At 38.3% G+C, this 24,428-nt stretch overlaps 2 protein-coding genes across 8 annotated transcripts; both read right to left on the minus strand.

Annotated features, from left to right (window-relative positions):
• Positions 1-9,996: 9,996 nt before the first annotated feature.
• LOC110920630 (40S ribosomal protein S3-1) lies at positions 9,997-12,053 on the minus strand. 2 transcript variants are annotated; one of them, XM_022164802.2, is made up of 6 exons: positions 11,911-12,053; positions 11,259-11,326; positions 11,016-11,163; positions 10,690-10,916; positions 10,470-10,601; positions 9,997-10,372 (listed from the first exon to the last, which is right to left on the minus strand). In XM_022164802.2, the coding sequence occupies exons 2-6, from the start codon at positions 11,286-11,288 to the stop codon at positions 10,172-10,174; spliced, it is 738 nt and encodes a 245-aa protein (XP_022020494.1). In that variant the 5' UTR covers positions 11,289-11,326; positions 11,911-12,053; the 3' UTR covers positions 9,997-10,171. The 2 variants fall into 2 exon arrangements, with proteins under 2 accessions (XP_022020494.1, XP_022020493.1); XM_022164801.2 differs by having other exon boundaries at positions 11,870-11,912.
• Positions 12,054-13,542: 1,489 nt separating this feature from the next.
• LOC110926516 (SH3 domain-containing protein 2) lies at positions 13,543-24,063 on the minus strand. Of its 6 annotated transcripts, none has more exons than XM_022170296.2 (17): positions 23,737-24,063; positions 23,597-23,658; positions 23,401-23,518; positions 23,071-23,130; positions 22,838-22,952; positions 21,807-21,849; positions 21,504-21,554; positions 20,213-20,352; positions 18,682-18,804; positions 17,876-17,945; positions 17,206-17,357; positions 17,020-17,121; positions 16,749-16,949; positions 16,602-16,664; positions 14,061-14,219; positions 13,911-13,985; positions 13,543-13,840 (listed from the first exon to the last, which is right to left on the minus strand). In XM_022170296.2, the coding sequence occupies exons 8-17, from the start codon at positions 20,270-20,272 to the stop codon at positions 13,724-13,726; spliced, it is 1,122 nt and encodes a 373-aa protein (XP_022025988.1). In that variant the 5' UTR covers positions 20,273-20,352; positions 21,504-21,554; positions 21,807-21,849; positions 22,838-22,952; positions 23,071-23,130; positions 23,401-23,518; positions 23,597-23,658; positions 23,737-24,063; the 3' UTR covers positions 13,543-13,723. The 6 variants fall into 6 exon arrangements, with proteins under 6 accessions (XP_022025988.1, XP_035842694.1, XP_035842693.1 ...); XM_035986801.1 differs by having other exon boundaries at positions 21,784-21,849; XM_035986800.1 differs by having other exon boundaries at positions 21,504-21,849.
• Between the last annotated feature and the right edge of the window lie 365 nt (positions 24,064-24,428).

A 24,428-nucleotide genomic window follows, 5' to 3' on the forward strand; every position in this document is an offset into this window, starting at 1 on the left:
ACAAAAAAGAAGGGCTAACCTACGTGGGGGCTGATGAGAAAATGAGGGTTGCCGGTTTTATGAACGCCATAACCTCTAAGTATCTCACACGAGATTTCAACAAATCTCTACCCAAAACCTTGGAAGAAGCCCTTGAAAGAGTCGAGGCTCACATCCGAGGAGAAGAAGCTGTTGATATCAAGGAACAAAGGAAAAGGGGTTCTGGTTGGCGAAGTAGCAGTCCAGCTAGAAAAAGAGGCAACTTCAACTCTTACGACAGACGCCCAAAGGGTTCAGACCCTCGAAGGGTTGAAGGGCGTAACCCTTCAAGCAGAGATAAAAACATGAGTTTCACTCCTCTCACCAAAACCCCTCAGGAGATCCTGGCAACGGAAGAGGTCAAGCAAAACTTCAGACCTCCCAGGCCTCTTCCCAAAAGTCGGAAAAACGAGAACTCCACTCAGTTCTGTGAATTCCATGAAGAAAAGGGACATCACACCAATGATTGCTTCCAACTGAAAAAGAGAATTGAAGAGGCTGTCAAGTCGGGAGAACTGGCCCACTTGGTAAAAGGAGTCCGAGACAAGATGGCTGAAAGCAAAGGAAAGGAAGTAAACATGGTGTACTCTGATGACAAGGCCCCTTACAAGAAACAACGCCTGGAAGCTTGGGAGCTTCAGTGTGTCTGCTTCCCCCCAACAAAGAAGGACCCACTACCTGGCCCTCTTGTGGTCGAAGCCCTCGTGGGGACATTACAAACATGCAAAGCATACATAGACACGGGAGCAGCCACTGAAATCATGTTCGAAAAGTTCTTTAACCAATTAAGCAATGAGGAGCGTTCAAGGCTTCAACCCTCCGGGACTTCCATAAAAGGTATCGCTGATATAACCTTGAAACCTTTGGGGCAAATAACTCTTAACGTATGTTTCAGGGAAGGTTTAAAGGAAAGGACTCGATCACTAACCTTTGTGGTTATCAATATCCCTTCCAACTATGATGTGATCATAGGGAGGCCCGGACAGTGTGCGTTTTACATGGCTGTATCTGTTGGCCATGGCACTGTCAAGTTCCCCACTGAGAGAGGGATTGCAACCCTTCAACCCTCACAGGAAGCTTATCTAATCGAAGGAGAAAGCTCCAATGACGAGAAAGACAAACAAGGGTTAGTCATCAACCCCAAGTACCCTGAACAACGAATAAGGGTCAACCCCAACCTTTCTCAAGAGACTCTTTCATACCTTGAGAAGCTGCTAAAACATCACAGCGATGTATTCGCTTGGTCCCCCGAGGATATGACCGGAATCCCTCGAAACATTGCTGAACATGAGTTAAGAATACCACCAAATATCAAGCCAGTGGTGCAGAAGAAAAGAAGCCTGGCACCTGAAAGAAGCCTAGCAGCTTGCCAAGAGGTTGAAAAACTTGTATCAGCTGGCATTCTTCGAGAAGTTAAGTACCAGTCATGGATTGCTAACCCTGTGATGGTTCGAAAACCTGATAACTCCTGGAGAATGTGCATAGATTTCAAGGATCTTAACAAGGCTTGTCCTAAAGATTGTTACCCACTCCCAGAAATTGACCTCAAGGTTGATTCACTCACGGGATACCCGTTCAAATGCTTTCTCGATGCATACAAAGGCTATCATCAGATCCTCATGAAAAAAGAAGACGAAGAAAAGACAGCTTTCCACACCGACAAGGGCATTTTCTGTTATCAAAAAATGCCTTTTGGCCTCAAGAATGCAGGAGCCACTTACCAACGGCTCGTCGATAAAGCCTTCGAAAGCCAAATTGGAAGAAACATGGAAGCATATGTCGATGACCTGGTGATCAAAAGCAAAACGGAATACCAGATGCTTGATGACATCCAAGAAACCTTCAAGAATCTTAGAAAAATCAACATGAAGCTTAACCCTGAAAAATGTTCGTTTGGGTTTGATGAAGGAAAATTCTTGGGTCATATTGTGGGAAAGCAAAGCATCAAGGCCAACCCCAACAAAGTAAAGGCTGTTCTCGAAGCTAAACCGCCAAGAACCAAGAAGGAGGTTGAAAGCTTGAATGGGAAGCTTGCAGCCTTGAAACGTTTTACATCAAAACTGGCCGAAAGATCTCTACCATTCTACAAAACGCTCAAGAATTGTTCAGATAAGAAAGATTTCAGATGGACCGATGAGGCTGAGGAAGCTTTTAATCAAATGAAGCAGCACCTTGCTTCACTGCCAGATATCGCAGCACCGGAAACCGGGGAGCTCATATCGGTGTACCTCTCAGTCGCCGATGAAGCCATCAGTGCCGTCCTAACCATTGAAAGGGATAAGGCTCAGGTACCCGTCTATTTTTTCAGCAAAACCTTAAAACTGGCTGAAACCAAATATCCTCCCCTTGAAAAATTAGCCCTAGCCTTGGTCCAAACAGCCAGAAGGCTTAGAAGGTACTTCCAAGCACATCCTATACAAGTGGTCACTGACCAACCTGTTAAGAACGTGCTTGAAAAACCTGAAAACTCGGGAAGATTGGCAAAATGGGCAGTGGAACTAGGTGAACATAACATCACCTATGTCCCATGAAAAGCAATCAAAGCTCAAGTTTTGGCTGACTTCCTAGTAGAAATCCCAAGCCAAAAGACTGAGGAAGTAAACACCACAACCACTGAACCCTCCAACCCTGAAGCCTGGAAACTATTCACAGACGGGGCTTCAAGCGTTGAAGGGTCAGGAGCTGGTATAATCTTAATCAACCCTGAAGGGCTAGAATTCACATATGCTCTTCGTTTCAACTTTCAGACCACCAATAACGAGGCTGAATACGAAGCACTGATTGCTGGTCTCCGGCTAGCCAAAGAAATGAAAGTCAACAAGCTTGAAGTGTTCACTGATTCACTATTGGTATCAAGCCAAGTCAATGACAGCTATGTTGCCAAAGAGCCCAACATGAGAAGATACAAAGAAAAATCCAAGGAATTAATGAACACCTTTCAAGCATGCAACATCAAACAAATTCCAAGATCCCAAAACAAAAGGGCAGATGCCTTAAGCAAATTAGCGTCCCTCACATTCGCCCACCTCACAAAAAAGGTGTTGGTTGAAGTGTTGAAGGCTCGTTCAATTGATGAATTGGAAGTACAAGATGTGGTCACCGAGGAAGATCCAAATTGGATGACTCCCATAAAGAAGTTCCTTCAAAACAATGAACTACCCAACGACCAAATGGAAGCTGAAAGGGTAAAGATCAAAGCAAGACAATATGTGTTGCAAGGAGAAATCCTCTATAAAAAAGGATACCTTGCACCATTACTAAGGTGTGTGGGCCCTGAACAAAGCAAATATTTGGTCAAAGAAGTGCATGAAGGAATATGTGGAGCTCATTTTGGAGCTAGATCGGTGGTTGCAAAGCTTATGAATTTGGGATATTTCTGGCCTTCAATGCATCGTGACACCGCTGAGCAACTAAAGAAATGCGATGCCTGCCAAATCCACTCACCGATACCAAAAAGTCCCAAACACGACTTGGTCCCCATAACCTCAGCATGGCCATTCCATAAATGGGGAATGGACATCGTCGGTCCATTCCCTCCAAGCAAAGGGGGAGTAAAATTCCTATTGGTAGCAATCGACTACTTCAGCAAATGGCCAGAGGTTAAACCCCTTGCCAAAATCACAGGAAAACAAGTCATAGACTTTGTTTGGGAGAATATCATATGTCGCTATGGGTTACCAGGGGTAATTGTCACCGATAATGGGAAACAATTCGCCGAGAAACCCTTCAGCCTTTGGTGCAAGGAGTACAGGATCAACCAAATCTTCAGCTCAGTGGCCTACCCGCAATCAAATGGCCAGGTTGAAAGAACCAACAGAAGTATTGTAGAAGGCATCAAGACAAGATTGGGGAGATATGAAAGTAATTGGCTGGAGGAATTACCTAGCGTTTTATGGGCAATCAGAACGACGGAAAAAACAAGTCACAAAAAGACACCTTATAGCTTGGTATTCGGATCCGAAACCGTAATCCCAGCTGAAATAGGAGTTGTAACCCAACGAGTTGTCAACATGGATCCCAATGTAAACACACAAGAGACCATGTTGAACTTGCAACTCCTAGAAGAAGCCCGGGATCAAGCAGCAATACAAGAAGCCAAGTACAAACAAAGGATGGAGGCCTATTACAACAAAAAGGTCAAGAACGAAAGATTCAAGCCAGGAGACCTAGTCCTCAGAAACAACGAAGCCAGCAAAAAGGAAAACCAAGGGAAACTAGGCCCAAAATGGGAAGGTCCTTACACCATCCTCGAAGCACACAAGGGCGGATCCTATAAGCTGGCAGATTCAGAAGGCAAAAGGCTTCCAAGGCACTGGAACGGAAAAACCCTTAGAAGGTTTTATGTTTAGAAAGTTTGGTTTGTAGCAAAACAAAAACCTTTTGTAAAAGCAAATGTTGCTTGAATGAATGAAGTTACTTTATCAAACTTGTCTTTCTATCCTAATATCAGGTTGAGAACCTAGCAAAAAACTCCATGGCAAGGGCCATGTAAGGGGATGAGCTCCCAGGCCATATCGCTCAATAGGTTCAAGGGTTGAATGGACCTATATAAGGGGTGAGTTCCTAAATCAATACAACTCCATGAGACTTATCAAAGAAAAATAATAGTGTCTCATAGACAGGTTTGAACAGCCTACACCAATCGTTCCTTAAGTCTAAAAAATGTACCCAATAAACAGACTTACGAAATCAAACAAATCACAACGAAATAAAAGAAAAGGATAGATACTACGTCTTGATGATAAACACTAAGGCAAAGTGACTGCAGCACTGAACCCTTTAAAGTGTAAAAAACATAAAGACAAAGTAAACAAAGACAAGGCAAGAAAATAAAAATAAACAAGCCCATCAACCAAACATACAAACCAAATCAGAAGCTACCCAGTGTTCAACCAACGGATACTTAGCTTGAAAGGTTAAAGGCTTCAACTCGGCAGCAACCATACAAAAAGCTTGAAGGGTTGAAACCCCACAAAACAAACCAAGCAAGTAAAATAAACAAAAACACCAAACCATCATGTCATAGTCAGAAAGGCCATAAAAGACCTTCATTAGATAGTCAAAGCAAGCCCTAGTGACTTGCAGATAGAACTAATGTTCAACAGCCATATAGGCCCAACCAACCAACCATGGGAACCTTAAGGGTCCCCAAAACCTAAACATTGTTTAAAACATTACACAACATAAAATGTTTGCTAAGAAAGCTACGAATAAATGTCAGTTATCAGAGGGCTTGGAACCTTCACCCTTAGACTTTTTAGCTTTCTTTGTCTTCTTCACCTTCACACCTTCTTCACCACCAACCGCAGAGGTTTCCAAACCAGCATCTTTCGAGGTTTCAGGCAGACTGGAAAGGGTATCATCACTGTCCCCGGAGTAAGACCTCTTCCTCGACAAAGAGCCCAAAACCTCAGCACAAACCTTCTCATTCAACCCTTCAGGCTTCAATCCCTGTAAAACAGACAAAGGCTTACCAAAGCAGGAGGATACCTCATGAATATAAGGGTAAGTTAGCCTCTCCATCTGCTCAACAGAAGCCTTGAAAACATCAGAAGCCTCGGGGCGATACATGGGTGACTTCTCCAAAGGTTGCCCAGATTCATGAAGTTTATAGCCAGCAGTAAGGCCTTGATGCTTCCCCAGGTTCAGCAGCTTTGTGTAAACATCACCAAGGGCAGAGTTAAATTCCTTAGAGTGCAAAAGATAAGTCACAACCTGCTGAAACCCATGCTCGATCAACCACTGATTATCCGCAGTCACCTGACCAACGGAAGCCTTCAACCCCTCCTTTTCTTCACGAAAAGCCTTCTGCTGGACAGATAAGGCCTCTCGATCAGCCTTCAACTTCAGCAAATTAGCTTCAAAGCTTTTCTTCAGGTCACCCATCTCAATGGCATGCATCTTCTTCAAATCCTCAATCTCCTTCTTCCAAGCTGCCTCCTTCTCTGCAAACCCAGCCACTTCCTTCTTCATCGATGCAAGGGAGGATTTCATTTTGTCTTTCTTTTTAGAAAAATCCTCATACTCCCGCATCCTTTGGCGAAAGCGTGTAATCCCTTGGGGAAGCATGGCTGCAAGGTTGCAAGTAGTTAAAACCATGCGAGATAACATAGTGTCATCATCCATCTCAGCAATAGCTTCACGAACGGAAGGAGGAGCAAGATGACTAAGAGCATCTTCACAAACAGCAGCATCCTTAAAAGTGTCATCATTCTTAACCAACCAAGAAGGCACATAAGTGCCCTCAGAGTTCAACCCTTCAACGTCTCTGCTCGACGATTCTTGAACAGGGGTAGCAACACCCTTCTTCCCTCGAACCTTCTTACCACGCACAACTAATTCCTTCTCCTTCTCAACCTCTGCCTCAGCCTGATCCTCAGAAACCTCGATGTCATCACTCAAATCCACTGGCTCAGTGGAAGTGGATTGAGGAGTAGCCTTCAGTAAACGACGAGATAACCGGCGAGTTGAAGGCTTGGGAACATTGGACTTGGTAAAACCCTTCACATTTTCAACACTGACATAACCCGAGCCCTCAAACCTCTGCTCAGAGGTCCTCACAACAACATTTTCACCCGGAACAGTCGGAGCATCTTCAAAAACCACATCGGACGTATCGTCACTCTTGATGAAGTCCAAAGCAGACATAACTGCCAAAAAACAAATAAAGAAAATAAGTCACAAACAAAGTAAGACGAAAAGGCATAGGGGAGAAAATGCATACCAAGGCCATTTCTCATCAACACCGGATCCCGATCAACTTTTGCCCAAATATTACTAACCCCTAAAAGCACTAACAAATGTTCGGGAAAAGGACGAACCCTGGAAGGGCACCCCCGAATGGCTGAAAGAAAGGCATCATTTAATTCAGACTCGGAAGGCTCCGGATCGTTGAGAACAGCATCCGGATGCCTCCACACCATTTTGAAAGGAATGATGGATTCAGAAACCCAGAAAAACGTATTCTTCCATGATCCAAGGGTTGTAACCATGGAGGAAACGAGACAAGTTTCAACCTTTGTGTTCTCAAAAGTAAACCAATCACCATTTTTGGCTAACCGGAAGAACCTCCGAAAGAGCAACAATGAAGGATCATAACCTAAAGCACGACACAGCACTTCAAAGTGCAAAACCCTAGCCATTCCTTTCGGATGTACTTGCCCAAAAGACACTCGATAATACTCAAGCAAATTTAGAACAAAAAACGAAAAAGGGTAACGAAGATTAGACCACTCAAAATGCCGACAATACAAAGCAATAAAACCAGGAATCGGTTTGTCAATGGAAGCATCGCAAGCAGGGGCGGTTGGATTAAACTGTTTATCAATACCATGTTCAAGACAAAACAGGTCTACCTCCTCTTGTGTCAATCGAGAAAATGACCTCGCTAAATCCTTAAGGGCACCCATGATCGGAAAAAGTAAAAGTGAAAATGGAGAAGAAAACTAACCTGAAGAAGGAAAAACTGTGAATGATTGAAGGGAAAATGATGAAGTTTTGTAACTGTAAAAATGAATATAAGAGTAAAGTAAGGGTATTAAAGATAAAAATAAAAATCTCTGCCAATCCGCCGCCTGACACATGTCCAATCAACTGTCAAATCGATTAAATTTCAAAATTCAAAAAAGTAACCGCCTCAAACCCTTCAAGCCTCCAAACAACGAACCCTTGAAGCCCTTTAAAAAGACATGCATAAAAGTCAGAAGTCTTTGAGCATAATACCCCAAAAACCTCTGACTTGGGGGGCTGACGACGGGGGTAGCCCAAAGACAAATAAAATCACTAATATGCAAAGAGCTTAAAAGGTTGAAAGGTTCATCGGATGAAAAGCTGTATAATGAGTGAATCGAGGAACAGTAACTAGTCATGTCCACCAACTCATCTCACCAACTCACGCTCACCAACTCACAAAGTCAGAGCAGGTCTGTACAGGCACACCCTATTAACCAGGGGTCCAAAGCCTTGAACCCCAAAAGGGGAAACCCTCCATAAGCAAACAGGTTCCACTAGTATAGTCCATACCATTTCGAGAGGTGTCTTCCATTATAAGAAGACAGCTCGAAAACACTTCCGGGACATTCCAAAAAGCAGAGATTCCTTAATCTCTTGTCATTCAAGAGTTCTTTGTCACCTCCAAATAACTCTTCATCAGATTCATCTCATTTGCTTTCTTTTCTGAATTCGAGCTAGTCTCGAAGAAAGAACTTCAAAGCAAATATCCCAATCATACTAGTGAACCTCCTTCCACGTTTTGCAAACGTGGAGGGACCCCGCGACCTGCGTTAGGCAAAACTGAACCCTTCAGCCCTTTTGCCTGACCAGCTAAGCTACCATCCTTGGTCCCGTGTTTGTTGCATCAACATATAGTATAATTTTAGTTTGTATATTAACATAAGATTATACCATTGTTTGTAGACAAATTTGGTTCAGCTATAAATGAATTCGGGTAAAAATGGATTATAAAATGGTAATTTGGCTCGGCCAATAGCACTTTCAAATTGAGACAAGTTCACGCACTGTATTCACTTTTATGACAGCCGAGATGTCGGGAGAGACAGTGGTAGCTGCGATCGTAAGGGTAGTGATCTTGAGTTTTGACCCATTGTTTGATTTGTGTAGCCCAAATAAACTAAATGCAGATTCTTTTAACACAAATCAAGCAAGGGTAGTGATGTGATTTGCCTATTGTTTGATTTGTGTAGCCCAAATAAACTAAATGAAGATTCTTTTAACACAAAGAGTTAAATGCCATTTTAGTCCCTGTGGTTTGGGTCATTTTGCCAGTTTAGTTCAAAGGTTTCATTTTTAACCTGTGGGTCCAAAAAGGTTTCACAGTTGCCATTTTAGTCCACTTGGTTAACTTCATCCATTTTTTCTGTTAACGAGAAAGCCAATTCGGTCATTTTGTATGTAATTCTGTTAACTAAAAGGACAATTCAGCCATATAAAATGACCGAATTAGCCATCTCGTTAACAGAAAAAATGGATGAAGTTAACCCAGTGGACTAAAATGGCAACTGTGAAACCTTTTTGGACCCACAGGTTGAAAATGAAACCTTTGGACTAAACTGGTAAAATGACCCAAACCACAGGGACTAAAATGGCATTTAACTCTAACACAAATCAAGCAAGGGTAGTGATGTGATTTGCCTATTGTTTGAGTTTTGACCCATTGTTTGATCTGTGGCCTTTTCGTACCCGAGACGTCAGCTAATTATAATTATTTTTATATATCCCATACATATCCCACAAGCTTTTAGATTTCCCTACTAAAAATATAGCTATAAGTCAGGTTTTTATATGATTCTAACTGTATGTACAAACCAAAAAACCCATTGTACAACAGTTAGATGCATAAAACGCCTCGGGTACAAGAGGCACACGCCTCAAAGCCAAAAAAGCCCAGAAAATTCTCAAAAAAGCGTTTCTTTTTGGCGCTTCTTGTGATTACTCTAGACGCTGACCATAAAGCCTTGTGGCGTGTGCCTCGGCCCTCGCGCTTAGGCGCGCTTTTTAAAACCAAGGTCATGATAAGACAAAATTTTATCCTATATCGTGCCCAACAAAGGTAGCTAGTTCTAGACTTGCTTCTGCATATGACACATTATACAATAATTGACTTATATAAGGGTGTAAGGGGCACTCCCCTAAGAGGGGAGTCCCCTCTCTTACGCCCAACCAATCCTCGTGTGCCACGTCAACTCCCCTCTTAAACTCCCCTAACACCCTCAATTTGATGGCGCCACTCCCCTCTTAACTCTCCTTGTTTTTTTATTCAAAAAAAAAAAAAGAAATGTTTTGATTGGTTGAAAATGAGGCTGGCCCACCATCTCTCTCCCCTCTTCATGCGGTGAGTTCTCACCGATCTTGCTCCCCTAATTGCCTCACCTAAGTGATGGCGGCAGTGTTCCCCTAAGGTGACTTGGATCACCGAATGGGGTCACCGAAGGTGCCCCGCTCACCCTAACTACTACAAAGTAACACAAATTCCATTGAACTAACTGTAGAAAGTATGATTACAGCGAAAGAACACCAGTACACATGAAAAGAGTCAAAAGCGAACTCAACAAAAACACAACCAAAACTTATCTTTTATAACACGCAAAGTCTACGGATCATCACAGATTGCTAATCATATGTTGTGACTGGAGATTTAAACTGGTACTGGCATGGGCAAAGGCTCGTCACCAAGCACAAGCGGTGGCCTGTATTCTTCAACCTCTTTGGGCGGTAGTGCAACCACATCATCCTTAGGCATATGAATAACAACATTATCGGGCAGCGGTGTCTTGGGCCCAAGCTTGCCAGTTGGGTCCCAGTCAAGCATGATCTTTACCTTGATACCGAGAACACCCTGTTTGTTTTTCACAAAATTCAGTTATTTCTAAGGAACGTGTAAACAAAAAAAATATCTAAAAAAATCATTTACTCAAGTATGAACAAGGGGTAACCTGTCTAAGAAGCACGTGTCTGACAGCGGAGTCGATATACTCCTTGACCGGTTGACCAGATGATACCATGTATCCATCCTTGAATTTCATTGACTTTGCACGTTGAGCCCTAAGCTTTCCGCTCACGATCACCTGATCAGAGTAGTGAACAAACAGTGTTGACAAATGTAACAGTTTGCCATGAAAAACAACACAAAAATAACCCCATATGTTTACATACCTCACACCCTTTAGCTCCATTCTCCATAACAAACCTTAGAACACCATAGCAAGCCCTGCGAACAGCAAGGCCTCCAAGAAGCTTGTAACGCAAAGACTCAGCCTGAGCAATAGCACAGAGGCCTCTGTTGTTAACCCTTTCGGCATAAAGCTCCACACTGTTTTCTGGGAACTTAAATCTCTTCTGAACAAGTGATGTCAGCTCCCTGATTCTCCTTCCCTTCTCACCTGCATAATCAAGTTTAATATCCCATTAACCAAAGAGTTATAACGTCTAATGACAATTCAAAACAAGTTACAAACACTAAAACATGATCAGATTTTTACCAAGAACGTTTTGGGTACGGGTAGCCCTAATTATAATCTCGGTACGCATAGGTGTGACCCTGACTTCAACACCAGAGTACCCATCCTCTGCAAGTTCTCTGGTAAGGACCTCGTTCAACTCAGCAAAGAACACACCGTCAGCTACAAACTGAAGTGCAGAATATAAATTACAATATGATCTATGTGAATAAATATACATAGTATTAACATGTGATAAGTAATTAATGAGCCCAAGTGACTAACCTTTCGCTTTTTGCTCAACTGAGACGCCATTTTGGTCAGCAGGCTTAAAAAGAGAACAAACACCGATGCTGAAATTCGATATCAAGGTTCAACTCAGTCATTACAATTAATAACATTAGTAAAAATAGAACCTTTTATAAGCATCTGATGGAATTTTTTTTATAGCTCAATGACAGAATCCCACCAAGCATGTTTTACAATTTAACATTTCTGTCTAAATGAACATCAAACAAGCACATTAACTTATAGTTTCTCATTAATATCATTTCAGTGAAAAACCTATAAGCATGTTCCATATCAATCAGCTATAAAATTAGCAAAATATCATGTTTTTTTTCTTTCAAAAAGTCAATTAAACATCCACTACACATTCTACTTCAAAATAAACGTCAATTAGACATTTGTATATGGATGTATTTATTCATTTGTTCATAGGGAATATAAAAATTAATTCATGCTGATTGGGTAATTTTATCATACAGTTGGTAATCACACATACCAAAAAAAAATAGACAATCAATATCTAAAACAACAGAGCCCTATTCCCAGCAGAAATTAACAAAGATAAAATAAAATTTTAAAAATCTAATATGGTCCTCCTAACTGTTTACCAGAAGCAGATAAGATAGCATAAAATCAATGGAAATCGCACCTCAAAAGCGAAGATGTTGAAGGAAGATTCGGCTATAGAGAAACAACAAGTGAAAATCACGGGTAGGGTTTGGTATTGTATTGGAGCCGACAGGCTGCCAGCCCAAACTAAAATCTGGACCAAACCTGTTTTGAGCCCATTTTTGTTTCTCGCAACTCTAATTATTATTGCAATAATAAAAAACAACTCTAATTACTAAGTTTTGGGATTTAACATTCATATTTTTTTTAATTTTATGTTTCTTACATTCATATGTGTATTATATATATAAAAAAATCATATATTTTTACCTACACATAGCCTACATATGTTTAGGTTAAATAAAAACTGAAAAATTTTCATATTTTGTTTTGAATTCTCGTATGAGAAATAATAAATCTTACATTTGTAACATTTTCAATTACATTTAGGTTTTTAAGATTGAAAAAACGGGTAATTCATTGTGTTCTGTATGTTGTCACAATATTTAGTGTTCTGCATAGAACCTTCCCCTAACCTTCTATACTACTATATAATATATTTGACATGGATAAGATTGAAATTTCACTTTAAAATTATGATGCCGCAATTAAGATGCGGGGAGGATAAGATGCCGGAATTAAGATGTCGGAGAGGATTGCGAGGGACTCAAATTAATACGGCGGAGATGATTGCAAGGGACACAAATTAATACTTCCTTAACCCACGGTTTCTTCTTCCCCTTTAGGGGTGACAATGGGCCGGGTATGAGCCAAGTATATGGCTAATCCCATACTTATACCCGGTTGTAAAGGTTTGTTCCATACCTGGCCCGTTACCCGTCGGGTATAAACTCGTCAAGTATCGGGTATACCCTTTGGGATTTGTATGTATATATATTTTTTATTTTCTTTTATTATTTTATGTTTAAAAAAAATAGATAAAATGTATTAAACTATGATAAATAGCATACATGTCATCATCGCCATAATGATATTTTAAATTTTTTAAAAGGCAAATTAGATTTAAATAATTCCAACTTTCTTAATTTGGCCAATAATAATCCCAACTTAGTTATTTGCCAATAATATCTGTTCCACTTAGCGTATGAGAGATAAACACTCATATATCTTCAAACTTGCTGCCGAAATGGCGCGCCAACCACCAAGCGATGGGTTGTGCATATATTGCGATACTAGTGCCCACTGAGATCCATGTGTATATTGTGTTTTAATTTTTTTTTTCTTTTGGTTAAAGGGGAAGAAACCCTGGATTTTGTGTTTCGATTTCAAGAAAGAAATAAATGGCCTCTAACTGCGTTGTTAATTTAACTGTGTGCTGTAGAAGATTATATGGATGCTCAACCAGTCAACCCCCCTTCCCCCTAAGCGGCCATTGTTTGGAAGAGTTGAAGCTACCGCAAGCGATCTCGCATTTCGACGTCTCTGATCATTTGGTTAGTGTGTACCATATGCGTCCAAATTACTTTAACCCACTGTATGATGTTATTATTCATAAGTTCTAACACTGTATTATATAGACAAGTATTATCAATGTCTATTTTATTTTCATTCCACATATAGGTAACCGAGATCTCTTATCTTTGATGAGATTATCATGACACAACAAAGTGGGTATTTGTCAAAACGAAGGGAAAATAAGCGGATATAACAATAGCAACCACAATATATTATACATACAAATGTTTATAAAAGTCGAAGCTCCTACAACAAAATCAAAGCAGAACAAGAGCAGACAAGGATGTCTTTTGAGAACAAAAACAAATCATGTTTTCTTATATCCAAAGTCCATAAATACATACAAACACGCAAGTAAAGTAGAGACTGAACATAGTTTAAAACACTTGAGTAACCTTGCTTGCAAGAACACGCTCACGCCGTTCAATGTATTCAAACGGAAACCATCCTGCTCTCCCTTTACACTCACCTTCTGCCCAACCATTATTTGACACCTGTAAACATTAACAATACAAAAATCAAAACAATAATCACAACAATACAAAATATATGTGAGTTGCATACCTTTCTGATAACAACATAATCACCGGATGATAAACTGAGCTCCACGTCAGAGACCGCATTATATGTGAACATAGCCTGCGTTTAGAAATGATTTAGTAATAAAACTAAAATATAAGTTAGTTAAAAAGGACACATTAACAATAAACTTACCTCTCCTAAAAAGTAATCCACGTCATAATTGGAACCATTTTGCGTTGGAGAGGTAGGCATGTTTTTAGTATTCACTTCTTCGTATGACGGGGGTGGGGGTGGAGATGTTTCCATAGGTGGAGGAGGAGCTGCTTCGATTCGTTGGCGCTCCGATGCCATCTAATAATTCACAAACGATGTCATTAAACTTAATTGATTTGATTTAAGGGAAATTGGCCTGTAATAATCCCACCTAGACCTTATTGGCCATTAATAATCCCACCTCAGAATATTCCCCCCACCAGTCCCACCTTTTACCTATTTTTCCTACAATGGTCCCCCGTTAAAAAAACTTAATGGAGTTAAGCTTTTTTCCAAATTACAAACAGATTTTTTAGGGCTTTTGATTAGAACAACGATACGAGTCCATTGATGTAAAACTTGCCTCGAAACGGTGCTCCAAACGATGAAAACGGCGCTTCAATTCGGGTGTTTAAATTTCCAATTAACCAAACTCAAGTCACTTGGAGCACCATTTCGAAGTAAAGTTTTACATCAATGGACTCGTATCATCGTTCTGATCAAAAACCCTAAAAAATCTGTTTGTAATTTGGAAAAAAGCTTAACTCCGTTAAGGTTTTTTAACGGGGGACCATTGTAGGAAAAATAAGTGAAATGTGGGACTGGTGGGGGGAATATTCTGAGGTGGGATTATTAATGGCCAATAAGGTCTAGGTGGGATTATTACAGGCCAATTCCCCATGATTTAACATAGAAAATTTATGCTTGGAAACAAAAATTACAACTCACATAGGATAGACTTCCACCAAGTAAGATCAAAAAACTAAATACATAACTAGAGAATGGGTAAATTAAAAGTTACGGGGTGTTTGGTTTGTAGCTAGGAATGAGTATGAGTATGGGTATGGGTATGGGTTTAATAATAGATAGAATGTGAATGGGAATGGATTTCTAAACCCAGATCCCTTGGTGGGTTTGAGTACGCCTGAATATATAGGTTTGACGTTTGAGTTTGATACAATGCCCAAACCATTAACCAAACACTTCTATGAGAAATGAAAGTTATTCCTTTGTTCCCATAATTAACCAAACACTACCTTAGGTATTTGTATACTAGATTTTCAGGTTAATCCTTGGATGCTGACAAAAAATTAAACACTTAACACCCATAAAACCAAACACTACCTTAGTATAATAAACATTGAAGTTCATTTTTGGATGCTAAAAAAGATAAAACATTCAAGGATTGACCCAGGTAGTAAAAAAAAAAGTGGTGCCAATATCTACACCAAATATGAGACACTCCGTATTGGCCACCAGGATTTTAAAACTATAACTGAAAACTAAAATCAGCATTGCATTCACCTCCGGCACATGTTAAATTGCCATACCAGTGATAGGAAAAAAAACAAAAAAAGGAAAAGACACCCAAGATCCACGCTCTTAGAACCGGAACTTCAATTCAGATGTTATCAAATATTTGCCCGGCAAGATTGCCTAGGATCATACCTTGAAGCGCTTGGTATTTAAACCAGACATACGGCACTCAGTCTTTGTGTGAGCAACCTACCAGCTACTTTAGGTATTAGATTTCAGTCTAAAAAAATGTTTGGACAACTGGATCATGTTCCGCCCAAATTTTTGGTCATTTGGTCCTAGCCCAAAGCAACTTGATACACAAGTCTGTTTCCTTGTGTTAAATAATAAATACAGTTTATGTCCATAATACTCTCTCCAGTTACCTTCAACACCTTTTTAACTCATGAATTAAACCACTCTACTTAGGGCTGCAATCGAGCCGAGCTGAGCCAGGTTGAGCTCAAGCTCATACTTAAACTAGCCAGCTCGGCTTGTTTATTTAGTCAAGCTGAAAAGTCGAGCTTGAGCTCAGCTTGTTTAAGGTTCGAACCAAATCGAGCCGGCTCGTTATTTTTTTTTTTTTTACAAATATTGATAACATAAAATGTTAACACTTCAACCCCTCTCACATTTTTTTTAATTTTAATACATTTAAAATTAATATTAAACTTAATCTATATAAAGAAAATATTTCGAGCCGGCTCGCGAGCTCACGAGCCAAGCCAGGCCTAGCTCAAGCTCGGCTCGTTTACAAATCGAGCCGAACTTTTTTCCGAGTGAGGCGTGAGCTTTTTAAACACCCCTAACTCTACTCACTTCCTATCACTAACCTACTTCTCTTTAGTGCACAGAGCCACGCTTACATGATATTATCATTATCATTCAAATATCACAACCACATAACCCCCTTTTTAAAGTCATTATATATATGCACACCCCTCTCTAAAGTCATTAAGATGGTTCTTTATCAGTAATGGAGAAAAAAGGGTTAGGCCTACGCTTGTAAATTGCTTGGCATGAACAGCAAAAGGCATAGGCAACATGGCAACTACTTTTTACTCTTTAACCATGCACACATGCATGTGTGTGTATACAATCCATAGTACACGTAAAATTTCTTCATGTGCCAATGTCAAGAAAAAAAGATGTGTAAATGTGAAGGGTGATATGACAACTGCTCACCTCCCCTTCAAGATGATCAAGAATCTGAATAACCTTCTGGTGGTAGGCACGTTCCGATTCAATCTATCAAAATTCTTGTTTCAGATAACATATCATAACATATTAACATGTGAAAATTATATAAACCATCAAGTGGAAAAGTTTTACCATGGAAATAAGTCTTTGCAGTGTCATGTTTTGCTGTTGAGCTTCAACTGCAGCCATTGCCGATGCAGCTTCCTTTCCCAATACTGACATGTTCGACTTCAGATCTTGTAATTTCGCTTCCGCTGCTTCAAGTCTTGAAAACAGCTCGGGATTCCCGCTTCCATCTATCACTTTCGCTTGTCGTTTAGAAACTTCAATAACCTATCAATATTTAATATTGAATATCAAACAAAACTTGAATTCCAAAGATTATGATTTACAAATTAAACACCTGTGCCTCTGCTTCTTGTCGCATTCTGTCATAACGTTGAGCAAGATGTCTAGCGTCTTCAAGTGGAGCTCCCATTACCATTGCTCTCAATGGCTCTGCAACCTACAAAATTCAGCGTAAAATTTGCAATGAAAATATGAAATAATAATTTCCTTTGTAAGGAGAAAATAGAAATTTACTCCAAACCTGTGTCCCGAAAGATTTAAGTAGATTTCCGCGTTCCTTTTCCATCTGGACACGCGCTCGTGAAAAGTTGACTGCGGCTCGTGATAGTGTATTTCCACTAGTGCATGTATTCTCGGTACCATATTTTCTGCTATCTTCTGATAATTTAGTTCCTGCCAAAAGACCACATTCGCAAAAGCTTATATTATGCTTATATATCTTGAAATTCAACTAAAACTGGAAAGTAGGGGTGAGCAATAACCAAACTATTAACCGAATCCGAACCGAAATTAACCAAAAATTGGTTATAGGTTATTCTTTTGTACCATCGGTTAACCGAACCGAACCATTTATATTTTCATATATTTCTAGCATTTATACCTCCATTTCATGTTTTATACTACCATTTCATGTATTTATACCTCCATTTTCATTTATTTATACTTCCATTTCATGTATTTATACATCAATTTCATGTATTTATACATCCATTACATGTATTTCTAAGTAAAAAAATTATCCCTTGTTTGGTTCGGTTAATAACCGAAATTAACCGAACCGAAAACCGATAAATTAACCGAATAAACCGAACCGATTAACCAATGAATTCGTTTACGGTTTCAGTTAATGCTAATAACCGAACCGAACCGTGCACACCTACTGCCGCTACTGGAAAGTATGACAAACTTGCCTATTTCAACTTGTTTGGAACCAGTGACTATATATCCTTCAACGCCACGGACAATGTCTCTTTGAAAATGCTGAAAAGTAAAAACTCAGCAGATTGCAAGGGCAAAATGTAAAATTTTAGTTTCATCTTCAGAATAAAATATTAATACTTATGTTGATGATTTACGTTAGAACTGTTGGTTAAGGTTATACAACTTAAAAATATTGTTACTTAATATGATTATACTTCACATATGAATAGAGCTGCAAATGAACTGAACGTTCAGTGAACAGCTTGTAATGTATTTCGTTCGGTGAAAAGTCCGTTTGTGTTTGTTCGTTTAATAAATGAATAAACATGAACAGGGACCGCGTTCGTTCACTTATGTTCGTGAATTTTCGGTAATGTGTTCGTCTGTGTTCAATAGTTCATTAGTGTTTTTACTTTTAAAGTTTTATTTAAATACTTCAAAACTCCGACAAATAAAATATTTAATAAGTATCAGTTTATTATATATATTACGTTCATGAATGCTTGATTGTGTTCGTTTGTTTTCATTTGTGTACATGAACAATAGTTTGTGTTTCTTTGTGTTCCTGAACGTTCGTTGTCTAAAATTAACAAACGAACACGAACACGAACACGAACACATTCATTTCCTTAACGAACGAACACAAACATAAACTCTTGTTCGGTAAGTGATCATGAACAATTCGTGAACACGTATATTTCCTTAACAAACACGATCAAGGTCTTGTCCGTGTTTGTTCGGTTCGTTTGCAGCCCTACATGTGAAGCCTACTCTACAAATACATGAGGGAAGTAACCTTGGCAGCACGTGTAGATATGTAAAGCCGCTCGAGTTTCTGGTGAAGCATGAGTTCTGCTTCATCAGTCACCATATTATCTGAACCTCCATAACCGCCACCACCAAACTGCTTGAAAACTGCCTGAAATGGAAACATGTTTTTTATTTTATAATCATGCATTGTGATTAGGGAGTGTCATATCAAATCAGTAAACAAACAATGGAGTTACTGAGCACGTTATCCATAAGCTGTTATGAAGTACTTAGAAGCTTGAGGTTGATCGTATGGCGATGGTTAACGCTTTTTTGGCTTTCACTAATAGACTGATAGTTATCTATGTTAAGAGAATGCAAATGGTTACTGTCATCAAAGTCATTATCTTTCAATGGTTAGCTTATGTTATTATGTTAAATTGTTGATTGGTGACTATAACTAAATGAGAGAAACCGGAACCATATTATACTATAGATATGTTATGTACTTAGTAGTTAAGTAATTGGTGTTCTAAGAAAGTAGACCTCTAAGCAAAGGCTTAACCAGACAATAACCAATCAAAATTTTAGTAAAATAAACAAGCATACAGTAATTGGTGTTCTAAGAAAGTAGACCTTTAAGCAAAGGCTTAACCAGACAATTAACCAATCAAAATTTTAGTAAAATAAACAAGCATACAGACATGTGTTGACACATACATTTATGTATACATGTCTATGAACGTATTTACATTTACATTTGCGATGGAATTGCATTAATTGTTGTATATTTCCCATAGAATAATTTCTAATACCAGTTCGGCACTTCCTTCTCAAAAATAAGTAATAAAACAGAAGTAAATCAATATTTGTGGTCAACTATAGCTTCTATGAATACAGCACCATAGCCATTACGACTACGGACTATCTAACAGAACATACGTAGTTTAAAAAATAAAAACCCAACTGCCAAACGCCGATATATTTGAAAATTACTCAGGGCCTATAAACATAAAATGCACAGAAAGTTTTTTCCTAACAGTAAATACTAAGTACAGTTCGTAATGGGATGGAATCCGGATGGAATTGGAATTGAACAATAACATAAGAAATGAAATCTACATTCCAATTCAAACCAGATTCCATTCCATTATGTGAAACGAACACACCTAAATTCCAAATCAAGTTTCAATTCCTATACAAATTCTAATTCCAATTCCACTACATTCCATGAAACGAACGCATAGTAGCTGGATCAAGCATTTCAGACTATGTGTAACAGCAGTACCTTGAGCCAAAAATTAAATCAAACTACAAAGTTAAGATTAAAGTAAGTCATCTAGATTAACCTAATCCAGTAACATAAATCTTCTAGGCTAAGAAACGAGCTAATTTGATGTCAAACCTAAAGTGTATATAGCTTTATCGGAACTATAATTACATAAATTGAAAGAACATATCAGTTTCTCATATCAGATCTTCGCTAAATAAACTGTTAGTGAAGAATATTAACATTGATATGAACGGAATTTTGCCGGAATAACCGAATCAGAGGTCAAATAGAGCAAAGTTTGTACCTGTTGTTGTCTGGCAACCTGTTCTCGAAGCTTCGTTGCCTGCTTCCTGATCGCTTCCATTCACGAACTCACCGGGAAATCAAGAAAGATAACTGTCGGAGATTCGCCGGAGATTTGTTCCTCTGATCCGATTTGTTAGTCTGTAAATCAATTTCAAAATATGAATTGTTTATTTGTTATTACAACTAGCAGGGCGCGATGCGGCGGGGGCGACACTTTACTTTGCGGTACTCGTTATTATCCTGAACCAAAGTTCATAAGCAAAGTCATCGATTAGTCTATTACATTGTGGTGTACGTAGTTCGGTGGATTCGGTTATTATCCCGAACCGAAGTACATCTTAAACTACCTTTGTGAAATGCATTATATATAGCAAGTGGGAACCCGCGCGATGCGGCAGAGGCGAATTTTTAAAATATGGTAGTCATTTCCTGTTAGTTTATCAATAATCTATGTGATGATCTAGTCATTAAGGATTTTTATGATTCAATGCAAATTGCGCATAAAAAACAATTAGCAATAGATAATAGTAATTAAACGCTAGATGAAAATGTAAATGCAAATAAACAAATGAAAATTTATAAATAAAATGACAACAGTATACGCTATCACAATGATGCAACAAACTCAAGATACATCTTGAATTCTTGATCAAGAATTATATAATCACAAGATTTCATTTTTTTAATATAATATATGTTTGCAACTCTAAATCTTAAGAGAGGTAGAATATAGTTAATTACATATTAATCAACTAACTAACAAAATAAAGAATTGCACTACTAACATATGAAAGTACACAGGTTATCAAAAGATCAACATCTACTTCTAATGTTGACGAACTAAGCTGCACATTACAAACTTTGTTTTAAAAAAGTATAATCATTATATATTATACTTTTTTTTAATTTACAAACCTAACGTGAGCTACAACTATACGCATCTGAAATACAAAAAAAAGTAAATAAAAAAGTCAAAATAATAATAACAGACAAATTATATTTAACAATTATATGAGCACATACAAGCTCACAGCCTGCATAAAAACCGCCATTTTAGTCATCATTTATAATCTAAGCTTCAGATCCCTATATATATGCTCCCAATCATGCCTATTTAAAAGGAGAAATGCCCCAAGGATTCTCAAGCTGCTCTAGTTGAGCAGACATAACCAAGCGACCAACTGGATCAGATTGTACCAGACCTTCTTCCATCCACAAAATATATGAAAAAAACGTATTGACATATGATTGTAATGGGGAGTATATTAAAACAATGATAGCTCTGTTACCTTTACATGCAAAAGCCCATAAACCAAAGCATACACCTCAAAGCAATCCTTCTGTAAAATCAAATATCAAAACCAGTTAAATAAATCAAAAGACTGATTGACCCTTCACCTCAAAGCAATCCTTCTGTAAAATCAAATATCAAAACCAGTTAAATAAATCAAAAGACTGATTGACCCTTCACCTCAAAGCAATCCTTCTGTAAAATCAAATATGAACAAAGGAAGATACAAAAACAGAAGAAAATATAAAAGAAATAGAAAGGAAATACAACCAACTTACAACTCTCTGCACATTGATCTTACCCAATCAGCAGGAGGGCCAACATCCACAACCAGTAGGCCCAATCTGAGAAAATCATTATAACATGTGTATGCCAATGCAACAGGATTTAAATGACCATTCTCTTCATTTTTTATAAAGAAAAAGTTCATATAAACTTATGTTGCATGATTAAATACATATTCAAATGGTTAATAAAAAATAATTTGTTTAACAAAGAACATGTTGAAAGTCACCAAAAGTGTTTTCAGGTTAATATTTATTACATAAAAAGGTATTTTCAGGTTAATTCAACCAGACCGAGTCCATATCTATTTTGGTCGACTTAAAAGGAATGACTTGCAAGATCACGTCTTTGATCAACAAAGTTAACAAAGTGAAGAGATTCATCAAATTCAAAACAAAGTTGTTAACTTTTATAGTTATAAAACAGTAATCAACTTTAAGTCCATCCGAATTCCATCACCAAACTAAATTCCAATAAATTTGATTAAAAATAAATAAATAAATTGTAGTAGGGGGTGCAAACGAGCTGAGCTACTAATCTCGGCTCGAAAAAAAGCTCGAATGAACCGAGCTTAAATGAGTTGGAGCCTGATCCTAAAAACAAGCTGCTTAGCAAACAAGCCCGAGCTTCGCTTGTGAGCTCGAGCCGGCTCACGAGTCCACTACTTATAAAATTTTAACTAATATTTATATATTTGAATTATAGTAATTACTATTTATAAAATCATGAAAAAATAAGAATTTTTTTTATAAAATAATAATTATTATAATTAATATAAATTAAATAAAAAGTAATACACGAGCCGAGCTCTAGCTTGAAGAGGTACATGTGAGCCGAGCTCGAGCTTTCATAAGTTAAATGAGCTCGAGCTCGAGCTCTGGCTTGGCTTGGCTCGTTTGCACCCCTAAATTATAGCCATTCAAAACACATCCAGTTTTGTGTGTTTGTGTGCAGTTTATATACATGGAACATGTTTTATAAATGGATTATGGTGTAGTGAATATACTTTGATCTTTTCACATAGAAATTGACTAAAAAGGGTTGTACCTCCTGGCATATGAAACAGTTCTTGTGTTTTATGGCGTTTATCATCGGAAAGGGCTTTAGATGGCATCCCAAGATCTCGCATGTCAACCAGGCCCTTAATATGAATATACTCGACCTGATACAACAAGGTTAAAGTCAATCAATGGTAATATCCAAATAAGTCGGGTTAAAATCTCGACTAAATACAAATTAGCAGGCCAAACGGCTCACATAAAGTATATTCAAGTGCTTACAATTTCCTAGACCATCATTTTGATAGTTGATTGTGTAATCGTATCCATACTTTGTTTATTCTAGATAATAAAAGAAAAAAACAAAGTGTCAGCAGGTTAACCAGGCCTATTTGACAAAGTTTACTTGTTTAATAATACAATTCAATAGGTCATATGCATTAAAATAACACTTCAAGATGCTTTTAATCCTTTTGACTCATACTCTTTTTAGCTAAAGTTTTTTTCATCCAACGTAACCCAAATTAGAGTTAAAAAGGCAAAGTTATCTCTACATCAAAGAGAAAGAAAATTCCTCTGGAACAATGATGGAGTGAGTACAATCATCCGTACCTGGTGAACTATGGTTTGAAGCATGGTCATGGGATTTGCATGAGCTAATATGCAACCATCCTTTAAAGCTACTTTAAATTTTCCTTGCAAGTTGTTTCAAGATCCTTCTGGTGTCCAACTGCAACAAAAACATATGATTAAATATAATTCTAGAATAAACAAAGGGCAACTGAGTGCAACAATAACATTGTATAACCTTTGTTGTCTGCTTTGCAGATAGAACCATGGGATTGCACTCATCATCCTTTTGCAGATCCCCTAAAATCGGTTGAACAACAAAGAGGATTTGAGTCTGCTCTCTAGTAACATTTAGACATTTGAGGGTTTGAAGGTTACCTTTTCGGTCACTAAACGTTGACGTGGAAGAAAACGGGAACGACAGTTGTCTCTGGTCATCGCAATACCCTAGATCCGCCGCCGCCGAGGTTTGCGATTGTTACCGACTTATTCATCTTTGGCCACTCTAAAGGCCATCAACCATTGCCGCAACCGGTGGTCGGAACCCACCGGTTGTCTCCCTCACTCTAGCATCTCGTTCTCTACAAATGAAAAGAAGAAGGCATGATAATGAGCGTTTGAGATTGGGATTGTGAATTTGAAATTGAGCGAGAGAGAGAGAGAGAGAGAGAGAGGCGTAAACGGGAGATAAGGAGAAAGAGGTTATGAAACCTTTTAAAAATTGAAACAGAAATCTTTTTAAAATTTGAAATGGGAATAGTTTGAGCGGAATTTCTCTATTTTTCTACCTTTCATGAAACCTTTTAAAAATTTAAACCTTTTAAAAATTTGAAATGGGAATAGTTTGAATTATAAAGAGGGAGGAAGTCTAACTAATTACCTATAATTATGTTAAATATCAAGGATCTAAATGTAATAGATTGAGGGACTAAAAAATAATTATGGGTTAAAAGACCACTTTACCCTCATTTTAGGGGTTTATTTATAAATAAGGGGAGAAGAAGTTCTTAATTTTTGAGAATCCTTCCCTCATGCATTATAATATAGTATAGATTGAGGGTGAAATATCA

This window comes from Helianthus annuus, chromosome 17 (genome assembly GCF_002127325.2).
Source record: "Helianthus annuus cultivar XRQ/B chromosome 17, HanXRQr2.0-SUNRISE, whole genome shotgun sequence".
NCBI lineage: Eukaryota > Viridiplantae > Streptophyta > Magnoliopsida > Asterales > Asteraceae > Helianthus > Helianthus annuus.

Bases quoted from the DNA above. Each gene is read 5' to 3' on its own strand.
- LOC110920630 (XM_022164802.2), bottom strand. From the start codon at position 11,288: ATGGCGTCTCAGTTGAGCAAAAAGCGAAAG. The intron at 11,164-11,258 runs GTTAGTCACTTG...TCTGCACTTCAG, and splicing joins AGTTGAGCAAAAAGCGAAAG to TTTGTAGCTGACGGTGTGTT. The intron at 10,917-11,015 runs GTAAAAATCTGA...TTGATTATGCAG, and splicing joins CCGTACCCAAAACGTTCTTG to GTGAGAAGGGAAGGAGAATC.
- LOC110926516 (XM_035986802.1), bottom strand. From the start codon at position 20,272: ATGGAAGCGATCAGGAAGCAGGCAACGAAGCTTCGAGAACAGGTTGCC. The intron at 17,122-17,205 runs GTTTGGAGTAAA...TGAATTTTGTAG, and splicing joins TTAAATCTTTCGGGACACAG to GTTGCAGAGCCATTGAGAGC. The intron at 14,220-16,601 runs GTGAGCAGTTGT...GTGAATTATTAG, and splicing joins TTGATCATCTTGAAGGGGAG to ATGGCATCGGAGCGCCAACG.